Raw genomic sequence first — 17,426 nt, 5'->3', positions numbered from 1 at the left:
TAGGTGATCTGATGCAGCACTCCATCACTCTCCTTCTTGGTCAAATAGCCCTAACACAGCCTGGAGGTGTTTTACGTTGTCCTGTTGAAAAACAAATGATAGTCCCACTAAGCGCAAACCAGATGGGATGGCGTATCGCTGCAGAATGCTGTGGTAGCCATGCTGGTTGTGTGCCTTGAATTCTAAATAAATCACTGACAGTGTCACCAGCAAAGCACCATCACACCACTTCCTCCATGCTTCACTGTGGGAACTACACATGCAGAGATAATCCGTTCACCTGCTCTGCAGCTCACAAAGACATGGCAGTTGGAACCAAAAATCTCAAATTTGGACTCATCAGACCAAAGGACAGATTTCAACCGGTCTAATTTCCATTGCGCCTATGTCTTGGCCCAAGCAATTCTCTTCTTATTATTGGTGTCCTTTTAGCAGTGTTTTATTTGCAGCAATATGACCATGAAGGCCTGATTCACAAAGTTGATGTTGAGATGTGTCTTGTTTACTTGAACTCTGTGAAGCATTTGTTTGGGTTGCAATGTCTTTTTAAMATTTTTATTTCACCTTTATTTAACCAGATAGGCCAGTTGAGAACAAGTTCTCATTTACAACTGTGACCTGGCTAAGATAAAGCAAAGCAGTGCAACAACAACAATCTTACCAGTCTGAGGCTGGTAACTCTAGTGAACTTATCCTATGCAGCAGAGGTTACTCTGGGTCTTCCTTTCCTGTGGTGGTCCTCATGAGAGCCAGTTTCGTCATAGTTTTTGAAACTGCACTTGAAGAAACTTTCAAAGTTCATGACATTTTCTGGATTGACTGACCATGTCTTAAAGTAATGATGGACTGTTGTTTCTCTTTGCTTATTTGAGCTGTTCTTGCCATAATATGGGCTTGGTCTTTTACCAAATAGGGCTATCTTCTGTATACCACCCTGACCTTGTCACAACATAACTGATTGGCTCAAATGTATTTTGAAGCAAAGAAATTACACAAATTAACTTTTAACAAGGGACACCTGTTAATGTAAATGCATTTCAGGTGACTACCTCATGAAGCTGGTTGAGAGAATGCCAGGAGTGCAAAGCTGTCAAGGCAAAYGTTGGCTACTTTGAAGATCTCAAATGTAAAATATATTTTRATTTGKTTAATAAAGTAGGTGTGTCAACTTTTGACTGGTACTGTATATGTATATTTATTACAGAATTAGTGTACAATCATTACAATTCATACTTTCATTTCATCTCTGAGAACAGTTCCAACCCCCCTTTCCATCCCATAATAATAATAGAATGCTTTAGGTGAAAGGTGCATACATCATGGCATATAAAACAGCAAATCTCATTTTAACCGGAAGAAATTAAACGATAGGAGTACAACACGTTCTTTCTTAAGGATTATCTGCTTTAACATTTATTTATTTAACTATGTGATGTACTGTATGGGACCGAAGCAAAACAATTCCTTCATGGTACTTCATTTCCATTTGTAGATTTCCTTTCATCTCAGTGAGCTAAAGCATCACAAACTAAAGTGAGCTTTTGGTCAGAACTTAGATGTATTGTCAGCAATTGCTCCCTCTTGAGGCACTGACTGCCTCGTTCTTCCAGAAGCGRGCCAGACCTCGCTTCCAACAGAGAGAATGTGGGTGCTTGAGGTCTGTCCAGTTGTCATGGAACTCTGCTCTGCCCCCCGCAGTCGCTTAACACAGAGCCATACGAACAGGAAGAACCCTGTGGGAAAACAGGAAGCAGTGTCATAAACTAGCAGAGCGGAGGTGTATCCGGAGAGCGCAACATTGCTAAATGTTCAGAAAGAAATATACTGTGTAGAACAGCCATACTTGTCTGTGGAGCTCAGCAATACATTATTGCTATCTGCAGTGTTAGAAATGTAAAATTGCGATGTTCCTGAATAAGCATTATTTAGATTTTATGTACGGGATATCTTTCACCCCTATGTTACTTGCTTGTTTTCTCACTCTTATGGAAAGATACTTTATTTTCTATGTCGTTGGCTCCCTCCGATAAGGATGAGAGTTTACCCTGCAGTGAGTTGAGGATGGTAAAGATGTAGAGGATTGCATAGTTGGTGTAGCCCATGGAGAAGAAGCCCACCCCCCAGGTGAGGCCCAGGATGCAGGTCAGCCCCAGAACGCTGCAGGTGATGTTGCGGCTCCGCCTCTTCCCCTGCGGCGATGTGATAGAGCGCAGCTTGAGCATTGTTGTGATGACGATGATGAAGATGGTGCTATTGAAGAGCAGGACCACTATCAGGTAAGCCACAACAGAGCCGTACTGCACACCAGAGTCTTTGATCCAGCACCTGTGTATCAGAGGGAGAAAGTCCTTCTAAGGGCTGGTATGCAATGCACCAATATGATGTGTTTTGTTAATAAACTCACATTCYGTTATTCAGCCCATAGAAATCTGTACTGACAGCAGCGACTATGGATAMAACCAAAGCAGGAACACCTGAGAGGAGACAGATTGAGACTTTTGATTTTCAGTTTACTGCTAGTCTGTACATGTTGACTGTTTAACTGTGGTATCTGTTTTGACAGTGCTGTTCTTACCCCAGCCCAGCAGGCTCAGCTTCAGCAGGTAGTGTCTCATGTAGGTGTTGTAGACCAGGACCAGCAGCCTGTACAGATGCAGAGCCTCCAGGCCCATCCAGGTGAAGSAGCAGAGCAGTGAGTAGTGCAGCAGGGCGGCCACGGCAGGACACAGGCCAGGGGCCATAGATGCAGGGCCCACAAAGGCCAAACCCACACTGGTCAAGAGCAGCAGGTTGAGTAACAACAGAGATGCCACCAACTGGAGATGAACCAGCATGGCATGGTCAGTAGATTTCCGTCTGAAAGAGAGATTGTGTGTGTGGTTGGTTACCGTTCATACAAGGATTTATACATAGCTAGACATGACCGCCTGATTGACCTGATAGCTAGTGAGGTGAGACAGACAGTACCACCATTAGTGCTTATTCACAAACACTCTTGTCAGAGGAGGCTGGTTTGATGTTTTCTTGTATACAGTTGCTCTTTTGACTTGTAGTGCTGATATTTGGGAGCCTCTGCTATGTACATAGGCTGACAGTATGTGGGCTTCAGATTGCAGACCTGCGTAGGACAAAGGCAAAGCAGCTAGCGAGGTTCTGCTCTATGTCAGCTGTCACGGGCAGAAGAATGTGCTTTCTGTACCCATAAGTGTCCATATACTGTATCCATGACCTATTAGATGTTTGAATCCTTCTCGACTGTAATGTGATTTGTGGGTTCAATTAAAGTATTTAAAAAGTGTGTGTTTGCTTGAGAGGTGTCACTCACGAATGCTGAAGACAGTGTGTCAGTAAGGTGATGGTGCAGAAGAACACAGAGATGGCTCCGCCCACACAGGTGAGCACGMTCAGCGTCCTGGCATGGACCTCACTCAGTTTCACATCAGGGATCTGTGGGAGCAGTGACATCATGCTGCAGATAACATTTATAAGGATTTGAGTACCCTAAGACTATCTGCATACCATTTGTATATTATTTTGGCCGTGTGTACTAAACAAGAAGCGAATATGGATATTGTAACACAATCTCAATGCATTGACTTCCTYTCAGGGGCAGCATAGCACTATGGTAACCGGAGCTGACTTTTTGAGTCTGGAAATATGCAAATGTTGYCCATGAATAGATGGAAAGGAAATGGCAAACAGTAAGATACAATCTGGAAAGTAATATGAAAAGTAGGATCATCTCACCATGAGGGCAAAAAAGGAGAAGTGGTCACAGCTACAGATGGTCTGGTTAGTGAGCCTCAGGGTGTGGCAGCCATCAGTGACCCATTCATCTCCTTCAACAGTAAGAAACAGACGTTCGTATACAACAGATCAACCTAGCCATTCTTGAATAAGTCATTCTGCTTTATATCATGCTGTATCAAATCGAAGCATTAGCCCATATATATTGATTTGATACAAAATTGCCCATTATTTGAAAGATATGCAGTCCATATTTACGACTCTGGTTGTGGTAGACACACGTTGTATTCTCTTTTTCCTGAAGAAAAGAAAATGACAGTGTAAGCAGCTTGTTTAAATCTTACCACTGGTAAGTTGATTTTGACGGTAGTTACCTGGAGGTCAGATTTGTGTTTGAAGTTGATGTTGAATGGTGTTGACAGGTGAGAGATGRTTATGTTCTCAACTTCAATACCAAAGAGAATCTTACCAAGTTGTCCGTCTACAGTCTACACACAGACACAGACATTATTCCTGACAAAAGATTGAGATGTTTTAGCCATGTGATGTGCAACTTGGGAGTGCATGGTAACTCACCCAATTTGTTGGTGGGGTTTTAGACACAGAGAAGATGAACTTAACCATGTCAGGGGCGTGTCTATGCTTTAGCCCTGAGAGAAGGTCAGGGGGCAGGTTCACCTCGAGTTCAGGGTTCAAAATCTCTGCGATGTTCAATGAGATCTAGGGAGAGATGCATAAACACCCTCATACTGATACTTACATGTACACTAATGCACTTACTGTACCAGTGACAACTCCATCTCCTAYATAGGTCTGTATATTACTTACACACAAATATTTATTGAGGAATTCTTCATGAAGAGTGAGTAGTTGTAAATGTATTATGTGATTTGTTTGAGATGTACAGATGAATTCTGTGGTGAGATGTTCTTGTTATAGTATATAATTGAGAGGATTTTTGTATTGATATCCGTGGATCGTTGGATTTGGTTGGAGTTGACAGTCGTTTGGTGCTGATATGTATTGGAAGGTAGAGGTTGCGTATATCTGATATGCTGTATGTATACTCAAAAGGGTTMTTTGCTAGGGCCCAGGCCCGTGGGGGACCGGAGGAAACAAAAATAATAACATTTACATTATATATATATATAATATACACACACACACACACAGTGGCAAGAAAAAGTAGTTGTGAGGCCGGTTGGACGTACTGCCAAATTCTCTAAAACGACGTTGAGGCAGTAGAGAAAGGAACATTAAATTCTCTGGCAACAGCTCTGGTGGACATTCTTGCAGTCAGCATGCCAATTACACACTCCCTCAACTTGAGACATCTTAGAGTGGCCTTTTATTGTCCCCAGAACAAGGCGCATCTGTATAATGAACATGCTGTTTAATCAGCTTCTTCATATTCCACACCTCGGGTGGATGGATTATCTTGGAAAAGGAGAAATGCTCACTAACAGGGATGTAAACAAATGTGCACAACATTTTAGAGAAATAAGCTTGTGTGTATGGAAAATGTCTGGGATCTTATATTTCAGCTCATGAAACATGGGACCAACACTACATGTTGCATTTATATTTTTGTTCAGTGTGTGTATTTACTGTACCAGTGACAAACCCATCATGTTTACAGAGAATGATGGTGTGCCAGGAAGTGTGGGGGCCCTATTTAAAAWATATATATATAAATAAATACATTAAAAAAACTAAAGCGCCGGGGCCTATGATTTCTTAATCCGGCCCTGCCTATGGGGACAGCCAAAGAACACTTTAGGTTGTAGATAACCATTTTTTTTCTAAAAGTGTAGGGCAGACCTGATTATACTCACCTTGGTTGCAGATGCATAGACTTTCATCCCAGTGTAGTCTGTCAGATTAATCTCCACAGCAAGACTGACTCCCTGATCAGGAGACGTAGCTGAAGTAGTGAGAGTTGTGGTAGTGGTAAGGACAGGAGTTGTAAAGGTGTTGGTGGAAGGGATTGGAGAAGGTGTAGTAGAGCTGGGTGAGGTAATGGGGGGAGAGGAAGGAGTGGTCAAGGGTACAGGAGTTGTTTCAATAGTTGAAGAAAGAGTAGCAGCAGTAGTTTTAGTTTTAGGGGTAGTTTCTATGGAGGTGGTGGTAATAGTAGTGGCTGTTGTCGTGGTAGTKGAAGAACAGCATTTCTCTAAAAAATAGAAAGAGTGAAGATGCATATGTAACGGACTGAGGCTTCTAAACAGCATGGTTGCTTCATAAAGTTCCCCTGGTGTGTTGGAATTGATAGGATCAGAGTTTAACATTTAACAGTATCAACTGCATTTACCTTAGCCAAACTTTATACATGGCTGTAATCGTCCTTCATTTTATACCATAAAATCCACGCACCAAACCAAAGTGTTTGAATGCTAGATCCACCTACCTGTAAAATCGCMGTTATATTTGCAAATATCCTGTTCCAGAAGTATAATTTTGCAGTTGCATAGAAGATATGAACATACCATTTGACATATCATCTTATTTTCTGTCATACAGTTGTATATTTTACTGTTATGGAACTCACAGCACCTTTGTACTAGGAAAAAGAAACAAAGAAAAAAAATCACAAATCACCATGTAAACAAAAGAAAGATGTTGTTTTGATACAATCATATCCTTTTCAGACAATTGGAATATGCCACCTTGTAAGAGCGTCAGCTATGGCTTTTTTGTGTCTCTGCAAGCGTAAATTAAGATATATTTTTTTTAAAGTGCTGACCTAACCTTTAGAGAAGGTTTCAACACACCACTGAACAGGCATTTTATTTGTCTAAAAAGTAGTCAGGTGTAAACAGGACTATACTGTATAAGCACAGTTCTACAGTATTGTAGTAGATCAATTAATACAGTAATGATAATGATTGCGCAGCTCAAAGAGACGCAATCATTTATGATTAAATATTTTTTAAATAAGAGCTGGAAGGTCTCACCTGTATGACAGTTTAGATGTGAGGATTGTAGCATGGATGTAATGATGATGTGGACTGTACAGTTGTAATTGTGTTTTGTAGCTGTAATTCTGTTGGTGCAGATGAAGTACTCACTCTGACAATTGAAGCTTTGAACTCTGACATTCATCGCAGTCCAAGTGAGGAGGAAAACATGTCCGAAACGCACCCACATTGTTTCTCAAGCAACTGTCCTGGTGAGGTATTAATCCTCGACCTCAGGTCTTTCCATTGGTGTTTGTATCTGCTATGTCTCGCTTCTGGATGTTTCTGTTCAGTTGTTTCTAGGTAGCCTAAATCTAACCCTTTGGAGTTTATTTCAACCTGTCATCCATGTTTTCAAATGCATATTCATAAAGCAGGGGGTTGGTTTCTGTTTTCTAATAATGCATGCAAATTAGTGTGTGTTTGTCTGTGCCTGTCTGCATGTGTATAAAGTAGAACTTAATCACTCCTGAACACTCGAAAAGCATGGCTCATGTTGAGAGGCACAGGGTCAGCCACTGTGCAGTGCCCCTGGATGGTGAGCAGGTGCTCAAGGGCACAACAGYAGATTAAAAAATAATAATTATACCYGGCTTGCCACGGCCTATAGCCAACACATTTGTCAATAATTGTTGTGTTTCTCCAGGTAGCCTGCAGCATCTTGTGGACTATAGATTCACTTGCACACTAAGAAAAGAGGGTTCCTCAAGGGTTATTTGGGAATGGTGATGGTTCTATGTTGAACCATAACTCCAAGAACCATTTTAGCTTTTCAATGGTTCTTTCAGTTCACAAAGGGGTTCTTTGCTCTTTTAGTGATAATTAGATTGTCCGGGGRCTGCGGCTCATTTGAATATTTTGGGGCGTGGTTTCCTCACAGCTCTTTTTGTGCAAACATGACTGAGTGTCATTCCAGTTTATCTAATGTGTTGTGTTATGCCATTATACAGTATATGACCAGTGACCGTSTCTTGTGAAAGACTTGCGTATGGCCTTCTGTCAATTGAGAAAGGTTGACTTAAGTCAGTGGTTCTCAAGTCGCTCCTCAGCGACCCCCCCCCCCCCCCCCCCCCCCCCCCCCCCCCCCCAGCAGTTCCAGATTTAGCACACCTGATTCAACTTATCAATTAACACAGTAATAAAAGTTATGGAATTTTTACAATATAATATGGCTAACCAGAATTAAAAACAAACCTGTATGGGTCTTCAAAAGTATCTACAAAGAACCTTTGAGGTTGAGGAAGGATTTATAGAACCATTCTCCATAAATAACCATAAAGGTTGTTTATAGCCCCAAAAAGGGTTGTAGCCATAGTGGAACCCTTAGAACCATTTGTTTTTTGTGTAAATAATGTTGTGGACAGGTCAGAGGTCAACATAACTTMAATTATTTCAACTACAGGTATAATATCTTAATTTGATCGCTAATGTCACAGAGAATTTTCCTGCACCGCAGGATTCAATTGATCCTCGTGATTGACATAAATTCACTGAAAACCTGCAGTTCTCTTTCTCTCACTAGATAGAGGTCTGGCTTTAACAATCTCTTTGATGTCGGAATCTTTGTCTTCAGCCTTCTATTAGTTCTATTCTATTCTATTCCCATTAGTTGTTATGCAAGTGAGAGACCTACTCCATCCAGGGGTGTGTTTCTATACTCAAGGAGAGCTATGTAAGGATCTCTGTTGCTGTCTCGTGCTTTTTTCAACAGGTTCTTCACAGTCTGAACTGCTCTCTCAGCTTGGCCGTTTGACTGTGGAAATCTAGGGCTCGACGTGACATGTTTGAACTCCCAGCTGGTAAAGAACTCTGACATTTCTGGAATCACCAACTGTCTTCCATTCTCGGAACACAAAACATCAGGCAACCCATGCCTTGCGAATATTGACTTTAGTGCTGTAATGATGTTTACTTGTTGTCCCACTGAGCTTGGAGATTTCAGGGGATTTAGAGTAGTAATCCACACATAGTAGATATTCTGTGTCGTTGTAATGGAAGAGGTCCACTACAACTTTTGCACAAGCTCTCTCTGGGATTGGATGACATGAGTGGCTCTCTTTTGGTTGTTGTTTTTGTGTGTGTTGCAGACTGCACATTCTGAGAGATTTGGCATGAACTTTGAGATACTGCAACATTCCCATGAACCTCTGAAGAGCTGCTTTTGTTCTCTGGCATTTATTGTATTGGTCTGACCTTTTCGGAGTCTGGTTTCAGGCCTTCTTTGCTTAACACATGCAATGTAGTGAATTTCTGTCATTCTGATTTTGCACTTGTCCTTATTCAGTTTCAAGTTGATGCTTCTCTCGCTGTCCAGTAGCTGTCTGTCTCCGGCCGTGCTGCTCTGTGTCATCACACCAGACAAGAATGTCATCCATGATGTTTATGACACCTTCCAGACCTTCCAAATGCTGTGCGAGGCACCTCTGGGACACCTCTGGAGCGGACGCAATTCCGAACGGCAGTATCTTGAATTAATTAATACGTCCCGAACGGCGTATTGAACGTGAAGAGTCAGGAGCTCTCTTCATCCAGTTGGATTTGCCAGAATCCTTGGTTTGCATCAACTACTGAAAATACCTTGGCTTTAGGCATTTCAGCAACTACCTCATCAATGGTACRTAAAGGATAATGTACTCTCTTGATGGCTTTGTTGAGATCCTGTGGGTCAATGCATACCCATATTTTGTTTGGCTTCACGATTGTCACCAAGCTGTTTACCCATTCAGTAAGCTCAGTTTGCCTGACGATGACATCCATGTTTTCCATGCGGTTCAGTTCCTTTTCAAGTTTTTGTTTTAGTGCTACATGCACTTTTCTGGGTGAGGGAACCACTGGTGTTACTTCTGGGTCTATTTGTATGTGATGAACTCCTGCAACACATCCAAGTCCTGTGAATAAATCTTCATATAAACTCCAAATGTCAGTCTCTGTCCTTTGTTCAAGCTTGAATATTCTCTTTATTAACCCATTTGCAGACAAGCTGATCTTCCAAGTGTTGCAGGTGCATCTTATGTCACTTGAAATTCCAGTTCGAACACTGTCTTTGTATTGACATTGGAGTTTCTTGCCTTTTGGCTCTAGCTGGTGGCCAGAATACGTCACTACCTTGCAGTTGGATTTTTGCACGGAATCGGCACTCACTTTCAGCGTTTTCAAGTCTCTCACGAACAGTACATTACAAGATATGCCTCGGGTACGTACGATTTGTCTCACAGTACGTTCGGAAAAGCTACTGTAATACATCCAAGTCATCTACATCATCGTCAAAATCAAAAGTATTTCCGGCTACGTGCAGGATTGTGGCACACTTCACTTTTTCGGATTTCTCTGAGATGCCACTAGCTTTTTATTTTATTTATTTTTATTTCACATTTATTTGACCAGGTAGGCCAGTTGAGAACAAGTTGACATTTACAACTGCGACCTGGCCAAGATAAAACAAAGCAGTGCGACAAAAACAACACAGAGTTACACATAAACAAACGAACAGTCAATAACACAATAGAAAAATCGATGTACAGTGTGTGCAAATGTAGAAGAGTAGGGAGGTAATGCAATAAATAGGCCATGGAGGCGAAATAATTACAATTTAGCATTAACACTGGAGTGATAGATGTGCAAGTAGAGATACTGGGGTGCAAAAGAGCAAGAGGRTAAGTAACAATATGGGGATGAGGTAGTTGTGTGTGCTATTTAAGCAGCAGATATGATGATATAGCTGTGATATAAAGGTTTAATTTATGGATCCACACACCCAAGTTTCAGCTAGATTTTCCTCTAGGTTCAGAGTAGTTGGTGGTGTCATTTGTTCCATGTTTTGTAATGTTGAGCTTTCCTTTGTATTACTTTTTAACTACTGACAACATGTAATATATTAGCACACTGAGGCGGGTAAAAGAACAACGTTCATCTGGGGCTGCAGGTAACCAAGAGCGTTGGACTAGTAACCGAAAGGTTGCTGGATCGAATCCCTTAGCTGACAAGGTGAAAATATGTCGTTCTTCCCCCGAACAAGGCGGTTAACCCACTGTTCCCGGTAGGTCGTCATTGTAAATAAGAATTTATTCTTAACTGACTTGCCTAGTTACATAAAAATAAAAAATAAATAAAAAAATCTGATTTCATGAGTCAAGTGCAAGTACAGATGATCACACGTAGTAATTACTAACAGCGCCACCCTCAGGCACTCCAGGTAAATACATGTACATGCATGACCGTTTCTGGAGGCAAACGTAACGAAACGGGGWGGGACCTTCATGTTTTGTTGCAAAACGCAACTGTTTTGCTAATGATTATATACCCGCTTCCGGTCTCCACCACTTTTCTTTTGTCTACTGGCTCACACAGTAACTTCGTTTTTTAAATGTTTTAATCTCTCTCCCTGGATCTCCAGCTCTGCAATGTGCTAGAAATAAGAAACCGGTGGATGTATCTTTATTGACAAATTTAGGTCCCCGTGATTGCAAAGAACAAGGTACCAGAGCAGAACAAGCTGAAGCTAGACCAATTTATTTCGCTAGCTAGCGATAGGAGATAGATGGCAGCTGTCTAAACTTGCTTTGCTAATAACACCGTTGAGATAACTAGCGTGAGCATGTAGCTAGGTTTAGCGTGAGCATGTAGCTAGGTTTAGCGTGAGCATGTAGCTAGGTTTAGCGTGAGCATGTAGCTAGGTTTAGCGTGAGCATTTAGCTAGGTTTAGCGTGAGCATTTAGCTTGGTTTTCTATGTATATGTGTATGGTAAAGAATGTAAACTTGTGTTTTTCGGCAAGATCAGACCAAATAAAGTCAAAGAGGAAAGGTGTACAATATCTAGCTATAGCTAGAACATCTAATTAGACATCGTTCTGTGTTTCCAGGATGCTTTTCCACTTCTGCCCCCAGTGTGGCACCAAACTACAGCCTGGATTCCGGTTCTGCCCCTCCTGTGGGGACAAGTTGCAGTGTGTTGTGGACCCCTCTGGACCTGTGGAGGCTGCTTCCTCTGGAGTCTCTCTGCTTCATGTCACTGATGGTGTAACCATGACTGCTAATGCAAGCAGTCCTACTCCAAGCACAGGACAACTGACTGGCTGGGACACAGAAGGTAATGGGCTGGGAGGGGGGTTCTTTTTCTGGAGATGAAAAGATGCTCTTGTCACATCTCTCGTTTGTTTACAGGTCTCGTCTGTGCGACCCCCAGTTCAGTGTCGACCCGCCCCCCACTGCGTAGGACCCGCAACTCAGTCCCCGTGGCCCGGAACGATGAAACTCCTAGTAGTATAGCCAGTCCTCCTGTCACTGCCTCCCCGACACGTACTACAGGTAAGGGGACGGGGGCAGTATGATTATCATCAGTGGTAATGAAGGAAAGGTAATGATCGTAGACATTGTCGGGCTTTGGAAATGTAATTGTCACATTGATGCTTTTTAAAAATATATATATATATGGAAAACGTGTGTCCTCCCTATCGGCAGATCAAAGCCACAAATCTGTGATGTCTCCACGGAAACGACGTGCTGTCACCCCAAAAGTGGAACAGATAAAAAATGAACCGTCTGTGGAGCTGGCCTCCTCACTTGGCTCTTCACCTCTCCCCAGGTCCCCCTCCACAGGTGAGTCTAAACTACAGCCACTTACAACTAATAAAAACACATGACTACCAACAGCCTGTCCTCATGGTTTGTGTCCTTTTTTTCCCTCCCTCGTATGTGTGCGTTCCTGTGTTCCTGCGTTCCTGTGTGTGTGTGTAGCCAAGGGGAAGGCGAAGAAGGCCAAGCGAGCATGTGCTGTGGAGCCACTGCAGGAAGGGGAGGAGCTTTGTGACACAACTGGCAGGAAATGGAGGCTTGTGAAACTGTTGAGTCAGAGCGATGCAGAGATGTTCTATGGAGGTGAGAGGTTACACTGCACTCTTCAGTTCTGGTCCAGGGTACCCTCAAGGTGTACAGGCTCTTGTTCCAGGCTAGCACCAACAAATCTTGATGATTAGTTGACTATTCACTGATTCAGGTGTGTTAGTACTGGGCTGGAACAAACATCTGCAACACCCTGTGGGACCCCGAGGACCAGGATTGAAGAATACTTTCACACAGGATGGAGTGTCAAACATGGACCAGGGTGATTTAATCAGACACTTTTTTTTGTTTTTGTATTCAATCTCTCCCCAGTCCGGCAGAATGGGCCAGGTGCCAATTCCAGTGACTGCAAGCACATCCTCAAACTAGTGAGTGTAACTGCACAGACTGTGTTCTCTAATATAGAATGATTATGTTGGCTACAGTGTTGCTTTGTGTGTTATGTGGTGAATACTGATGTCTGTTCTTCTGCAGGGGGCTAAGGACGGGAAGATGTTTAATGAGCAGAACTTCCTCCAGAGAGCTGCMAAGCCCTCATCYGGTGAGTATCAAGATCTGCCTTCGTATACCTGGCCAGCCCTCAGCTCTAAACGGACCCCTTGACTGCATTACCCATCCTCTTACCATAGCTATCTACGCATTTAAGTAGGTCTGGCCRTACAGTAACACATTTGACAGAAGCTCTAAAGAATACAAAGCCAAGATTGTTACAATATCCTTTCATAAGCAGGTCAMAGAGAGGGCTTGCAGATCACTGATGTTTACCCCATAGGCAGTGGTGGAAAAAGTACCCAATTGTCATACTTCAGTAAAAATACCTTAATAGAAAATGACTCAAGTGAAAGTCACCCAGTAAAAGTCTAAAAGTATTTGGTTTTAAATATACTTAACTATCAAAAATTAAAGTATGAATAATTTCTAATTCCTTTCATTAAGCAAACCAGACGGTCATTTATATTACGGATAACCAGGGGCATGCTCCAACACTCAGACATCATTTACAAACGAAGCAGTGTTTTAGTGAGTCCGCCAGATCAGAGGCAGTAGGGATGACTAGGGATGTTCAACCTGATAAGTGTGTGAATTAGACCATTTTCCTGTCCTGCTAAGCATTCAAAATGTAATGAGTGCTTTTGGGTGTCAAAGAAAATGTATGGAGTAAAAAGTTCATAATTTTCTTTAGGAATGTAGTGAAGTAAAAGTAGTCAAATATGAATAGTAAAGTGCAGATACCCCAAAAAAYGACTTAAGTAGTACTTTCAAGTATTTTTACTTAAGTACTTTACACCACTGCCCGTAGGGCGCTACTTGGCAGGAACATCCTTATATTAATGTAAAGCTGCAAATTGTCATGTGAATGGGCAACTCAGATGGGTACCTATAGGTGGCCATGTAAGTTGTGTAAGCTGAGGTATAGAGTAGAAGGAATTGTTTGGTTTGTATATGACTGACTAGACTACTGGTGGTGGAAGCCCATTGTAGAGGCTCTGTTAGTTACTAATGAGCCTTTCTAACTGCTGTGATGCTGTCTCCCCCTAGTGGACAAGTGGATAAAGCATGCCAAGATGGACTTCCTTGGGATTCCTACCTGTGTAGGATTTGGTCTCCATGCAGACTCTTACAGGTGTGTGAGTGCGTACACTGAGATGTGTGTTTGCTGCATGCTTGTACACATGGGGGATATGTGTGTTTTTGCTTTTGTATGTGTGTTTTGAATGTGTAATCATAGACTGTTCTCTACTACCGCACGCAAGTGGTACCGGAGCGCCAAGTCGAGGTCCAAAAGCCTTAACAGCTTCTACCATCAAGCCATAAGACTTCTGAACAGCTAATCAAAGGGCTACCCAGACCCCTCTTTCACGTTGCTTTCACTCTGTTTATAATCTATGCATGGTCGTGTTAACTCTACCTACATGTACAAATTACCTCGACTAACCGGTACCCCCGCACATTGACTCTGTACCTGTATGTAGCCTCGCTTATTTTACTGCTGCTGTTGAATTATTTTTATTTTCTATTTTTTACTTAACACCTTAAAGTATTGTTGGTTAAAGGCTTGTAAGTAAGCATTTCACTGTAAGGTCTACAATACGTGTATTCGGTGCATGTGACAAATAAGATTTGATTTGTGTTTTTGTTTTTGTTTCAGGTTTTTGATTTTCTCCAGCATGGGCCAAACTCTTCAGTCTTTCATGGATGATGGGGAGGGGCTYCTGTCTGAGAAAGCRGTCCTTCAGCTGGCCTGCAGAGTAGTGAGTGCTCTATCAGGCTCATATAGAGGCCCTGATATGACTTCAAAATAGGATTCCCTATCTGATGTCCTTCATGTTTGACTTTGCCTTTCTCCCTCCTCTCCCAGTTGGATGTGTTGGAGTTCATCCATGAAAATGAGTATGTTCACGCAGACATTCATGCTGAAAACATCTACATCAGCCCAGTACAACAAACACAGGTTAGAGTGCGTTTGTATAGTTGTGTGTTTGTGTAGCTGCCAGACCCCTCTACTATGCTCTTACTCCTGTATGCATGTGTGTAGGTATACCTTTCAGGGTACTGCCATGCTTTCCGGTACTCTCCTGGTGGCCGGCATGTGGAGTACCGTGAGGGCAGCCGAACACCACATGAAGGAGCCATAGATTTTATAAGCCTGGAGTCTCACAAGGGAGCAGGTGAGTCATCTTACAGCCTGTCAATCATCTGCAGTCCTTCAGATACTGTGGAGGAGGTACAAGTTGCCTCTTACCAACCATAAGTGTTTGTGTGTGATCGTACCTCTAGGTCCGTCTCGGCGTAGTGACCTGCAGGCTTTGGGCTACTGCATGCTGCGCTGGTACACAGGGTCACTGCCCTGGACCTCCCTCACACACACACCAGCCCGCGTTGCCACGGAGAAGGAGAGGTGAGAGCTGAGGTCCTCACTATGGCAACAAAGCCATTATGATAATGTTATTCTGTATTTATGAAATGGTAAAGCCTTGAGTGAGTRGCCAAACCTGACCCTTCACTGTAATGATCCAGGTACATGGAGGACGTTCCAGGTCTCYTGAATCACTGCTTCGGACAGAAGAAAGTCTCGAGTAAGTCCAGTTTTCTTGTGATTCGTTTTTGTATGCAGCGTAATATGTTTTGTGTGKGCGTGGGATATAATGCATCTGTGTGTACTATGTWTCAGGTGCGCTGCAGGTTTACCTGTCTCAGGTGATGGCTCTGCAGTACTCTGACCAGCCAGACTACAGGACTCTGAGGGCAGGCCTTAGTGCAGCTCTGCAGAAGCTGGGAGGGTCACTGGAGCAACCCCTTGACCTGCAGGTCAGAATACCCCCACACACACAACCTCCACTCTATCCCCAAGCTCCAGTTGAGAAAACCGTCAGATGACCACAGAAACCTGGAACCTCCCTCACCCCACAACCACCACTTAACAAGTGGGGACCAACATCTTTTAGTTGACATTACTCATTACTTTCCCTTAACCYCCCCCCAGCAGGTTTGACCAGAAACATGTCCTTTCCAACTGGTTAGACCACTCATCCTTACACCGCTACCTGTTMAGGTTATCTACTGAACTMATTTACTTCTCTACACCAGTCTGAATGTTTTTCTGTATCTCTCTTCAGATGAAAGCGATCGGAGGAAGATGATACWTCGGGATGAAAATTCACTAATGGGATTTTTAGCCAACTGTTTTTAAAATCCTGACTTCATGACTGTATGTGGTGAGTCCTGCTGTGTTTTTATTATGTTGGAGTGCACTCAAGGAGGGGTGTGTGAAGGTGCGTTTCATTAAGTTCACTGGAGGTGCAGTGCACAGAAACTCCTGGTTATGCCAGGTTAGTGAGCACTGCTGTACTGTGTTATTGTCAGCAGTGGTTGGCGCTGTGGCAGTGAGTGTGTAGTTAATGTTTAACCTATGAAATAATACMGTTTATAACAAAGAACCTTTGGTCAGGGTGGTAATGATTGTAAGTACAAAAAATGTGCACTGTTCCAGTTAGGTGTTGTAGATGTGAATTTTACTTTTTGTATTGTTTGATCACAGGATAATACTTTGTTATTAAAGAGCTTTTATTAATTCAACTGTTTATCTGTATGTGCTCATTTCTTTGGGGTTTCTGGTGTTGATTGTGAAACACTTCTTGTGAACCCCTGAGTGCTCAGGGTCAGTACACTGATCTGAATGAGTAGATATCATGGYCCAATTCCAAACCAGTTCCCTGCTCATATCCCTAGATAGTTGTTGACCCCCTTCATCTGTCAGAAGTTGATGTTTGTGATGTGAGCAACATGGTGGAAGACTGTGTATGGAGGCTAGATGGAGCTATACAACACAGACTAACCAACATGCTCTTGTCACATCTAGACTTGTGCGTCTCTTACGACCCCTCTGTATAACAGAGGGTCCCTCCCTGAGGGAGCAGTTTTTAGGTCAGGACACTTCCACGGTGGGGACTCCCTGTGAGGCTGCTGGCTATGAGAAAAAGAAGTTAGGCTACAGATTTATAAGACGGAGAGAACCTTTAAGTCCCATGAAAGGGGGGAGCAGAGAAATCCTGTTCATTTTCAAAGTTCTGTGGTTATCTTACTCCTTTTGTAGCCCTCTGCATATATTCCATCCTCCTCCCATAGCAGTTCTTCTGAGAAAATACACATTTAGGGATGATGTCTAAAATGTTAGGTGTTCCATAAAGATGTTAGGCTACCTCTTCAGCCTCTGTGCTGTTATAGGTTAATTGTTTATATGCCTTTTATTTTTCTGCATAAGTAAACCTCTGATTATACCTCCACTGCCATTCATTCCAATTAGACTGGTTTGGATTTCTCCCTGACCAATATAGCTGCCATGTTCACACCTTTCTGGAACTTTGAGGGTKTATGACATAGCC

The 17,426-nt window shown here is 42.6% G+C and overlaps 2 protein-coding genes across 3 annotated transcripts; one reads left to right on the top strand and one right to left on the bottom strand.

The window, feature by feature from the left end:
* Nucleotides 1–1,011: 1,011 nt before the first annotated feature.
* Nucleotides 1,012–6,648, bottom strand: LOC111973840 (adhesion G protein-coupled receptor G3). 2 transcript variants are annotated; one of them, XM_070447310.1, is made up of 11 exons: nt 6,155–6,648; nt 5,583–5,920; nt 4,324–4,467; nt 4,122–4,235; nt 4,006–4,045; nt 3,748–3,839; nt 3,326–3,447; nt 2,576–2,856; nt 2,405–2,474; nt 2,045–2,325; nt 1,012–1,733 (listed from the first exon to the last, which is right to left on the bottom strand). In XM_070447310.1, the coding sequence occupies exons 1-11, from the start codon at nt 6,261–6,263 to the stop codon at nt 1,546–1,548; spliced, it is 1,779 nt and encodes a 592-aa protein (XP_070303411.1). In that variant the 5' UTR covers nt 6,264–6,648; the 3' UTR covers nt 1,012–1,545. The 2 variants fall into 2 exon arrangements, with proteins under 2 accessions (XP_070303411.1, XP_023857028.1); XM_024001260.2 differs by having other exon boundaries at nt 5,583–6,648.
* A 4,344-nt stretch (nt 6,649–10,992) lies between these two features.
* On the top strand, nt 10,993–16,498 carry LOC111974805 (serine/threonine-protein kinase VRK3). The gene is made up of 15 exons (XM_024002810.2): nt 10,993–11,178; nt 11,565–11,791; nt 11,866–12,009; nt 12,163–12,300; nt 12,439–12,579; nt 12,856–12,911; nt 13,018–13,084; nt 14,083–14,167; nt 14,693–14,795; nt 14,903–14,995; nt 15,080–15,212; nt 15,322–15,442; nt 15,562–15,620; nt 15,716–15,852; nt 16,161–16,498. The coding sequence occupies exons 2-15, from the start codon at nt 11,566–11,568 to the stop codon at nt 16,182–16,184; spliced, it is 1,527 nt and encodes a 508-aa protein (XP_023858578.1). The 5' UTR covers nt 10,993–11,178; nt 11,565; the 3' UTR covers nt 16,185–16,498.
* Nucleotides 16,499–17,426: the final 928 nt, after the last annotated feature.

The sequence above is a fragment of the Salvelinus sp. IW2-2015 genome, linkage group LG15 (assembly GCF_002910315.2).
Source record: "Salvelinus sp. IW2-2015 linkage group LG15, ASM291031v2, whole genome shotgun sequence".
In the NCBI taxonomy this organism is placed as follows: domain Eukaryota; kingdom Metazoa; phylum Chordata; class Actinopteri; order Salmoniformes; family Salmonidae; genus Salvelinus; species Salvelinus sp. IW2-2015.
This window is presented reverse-complemented; position numbering and strand designations above follow the sequence as displayed.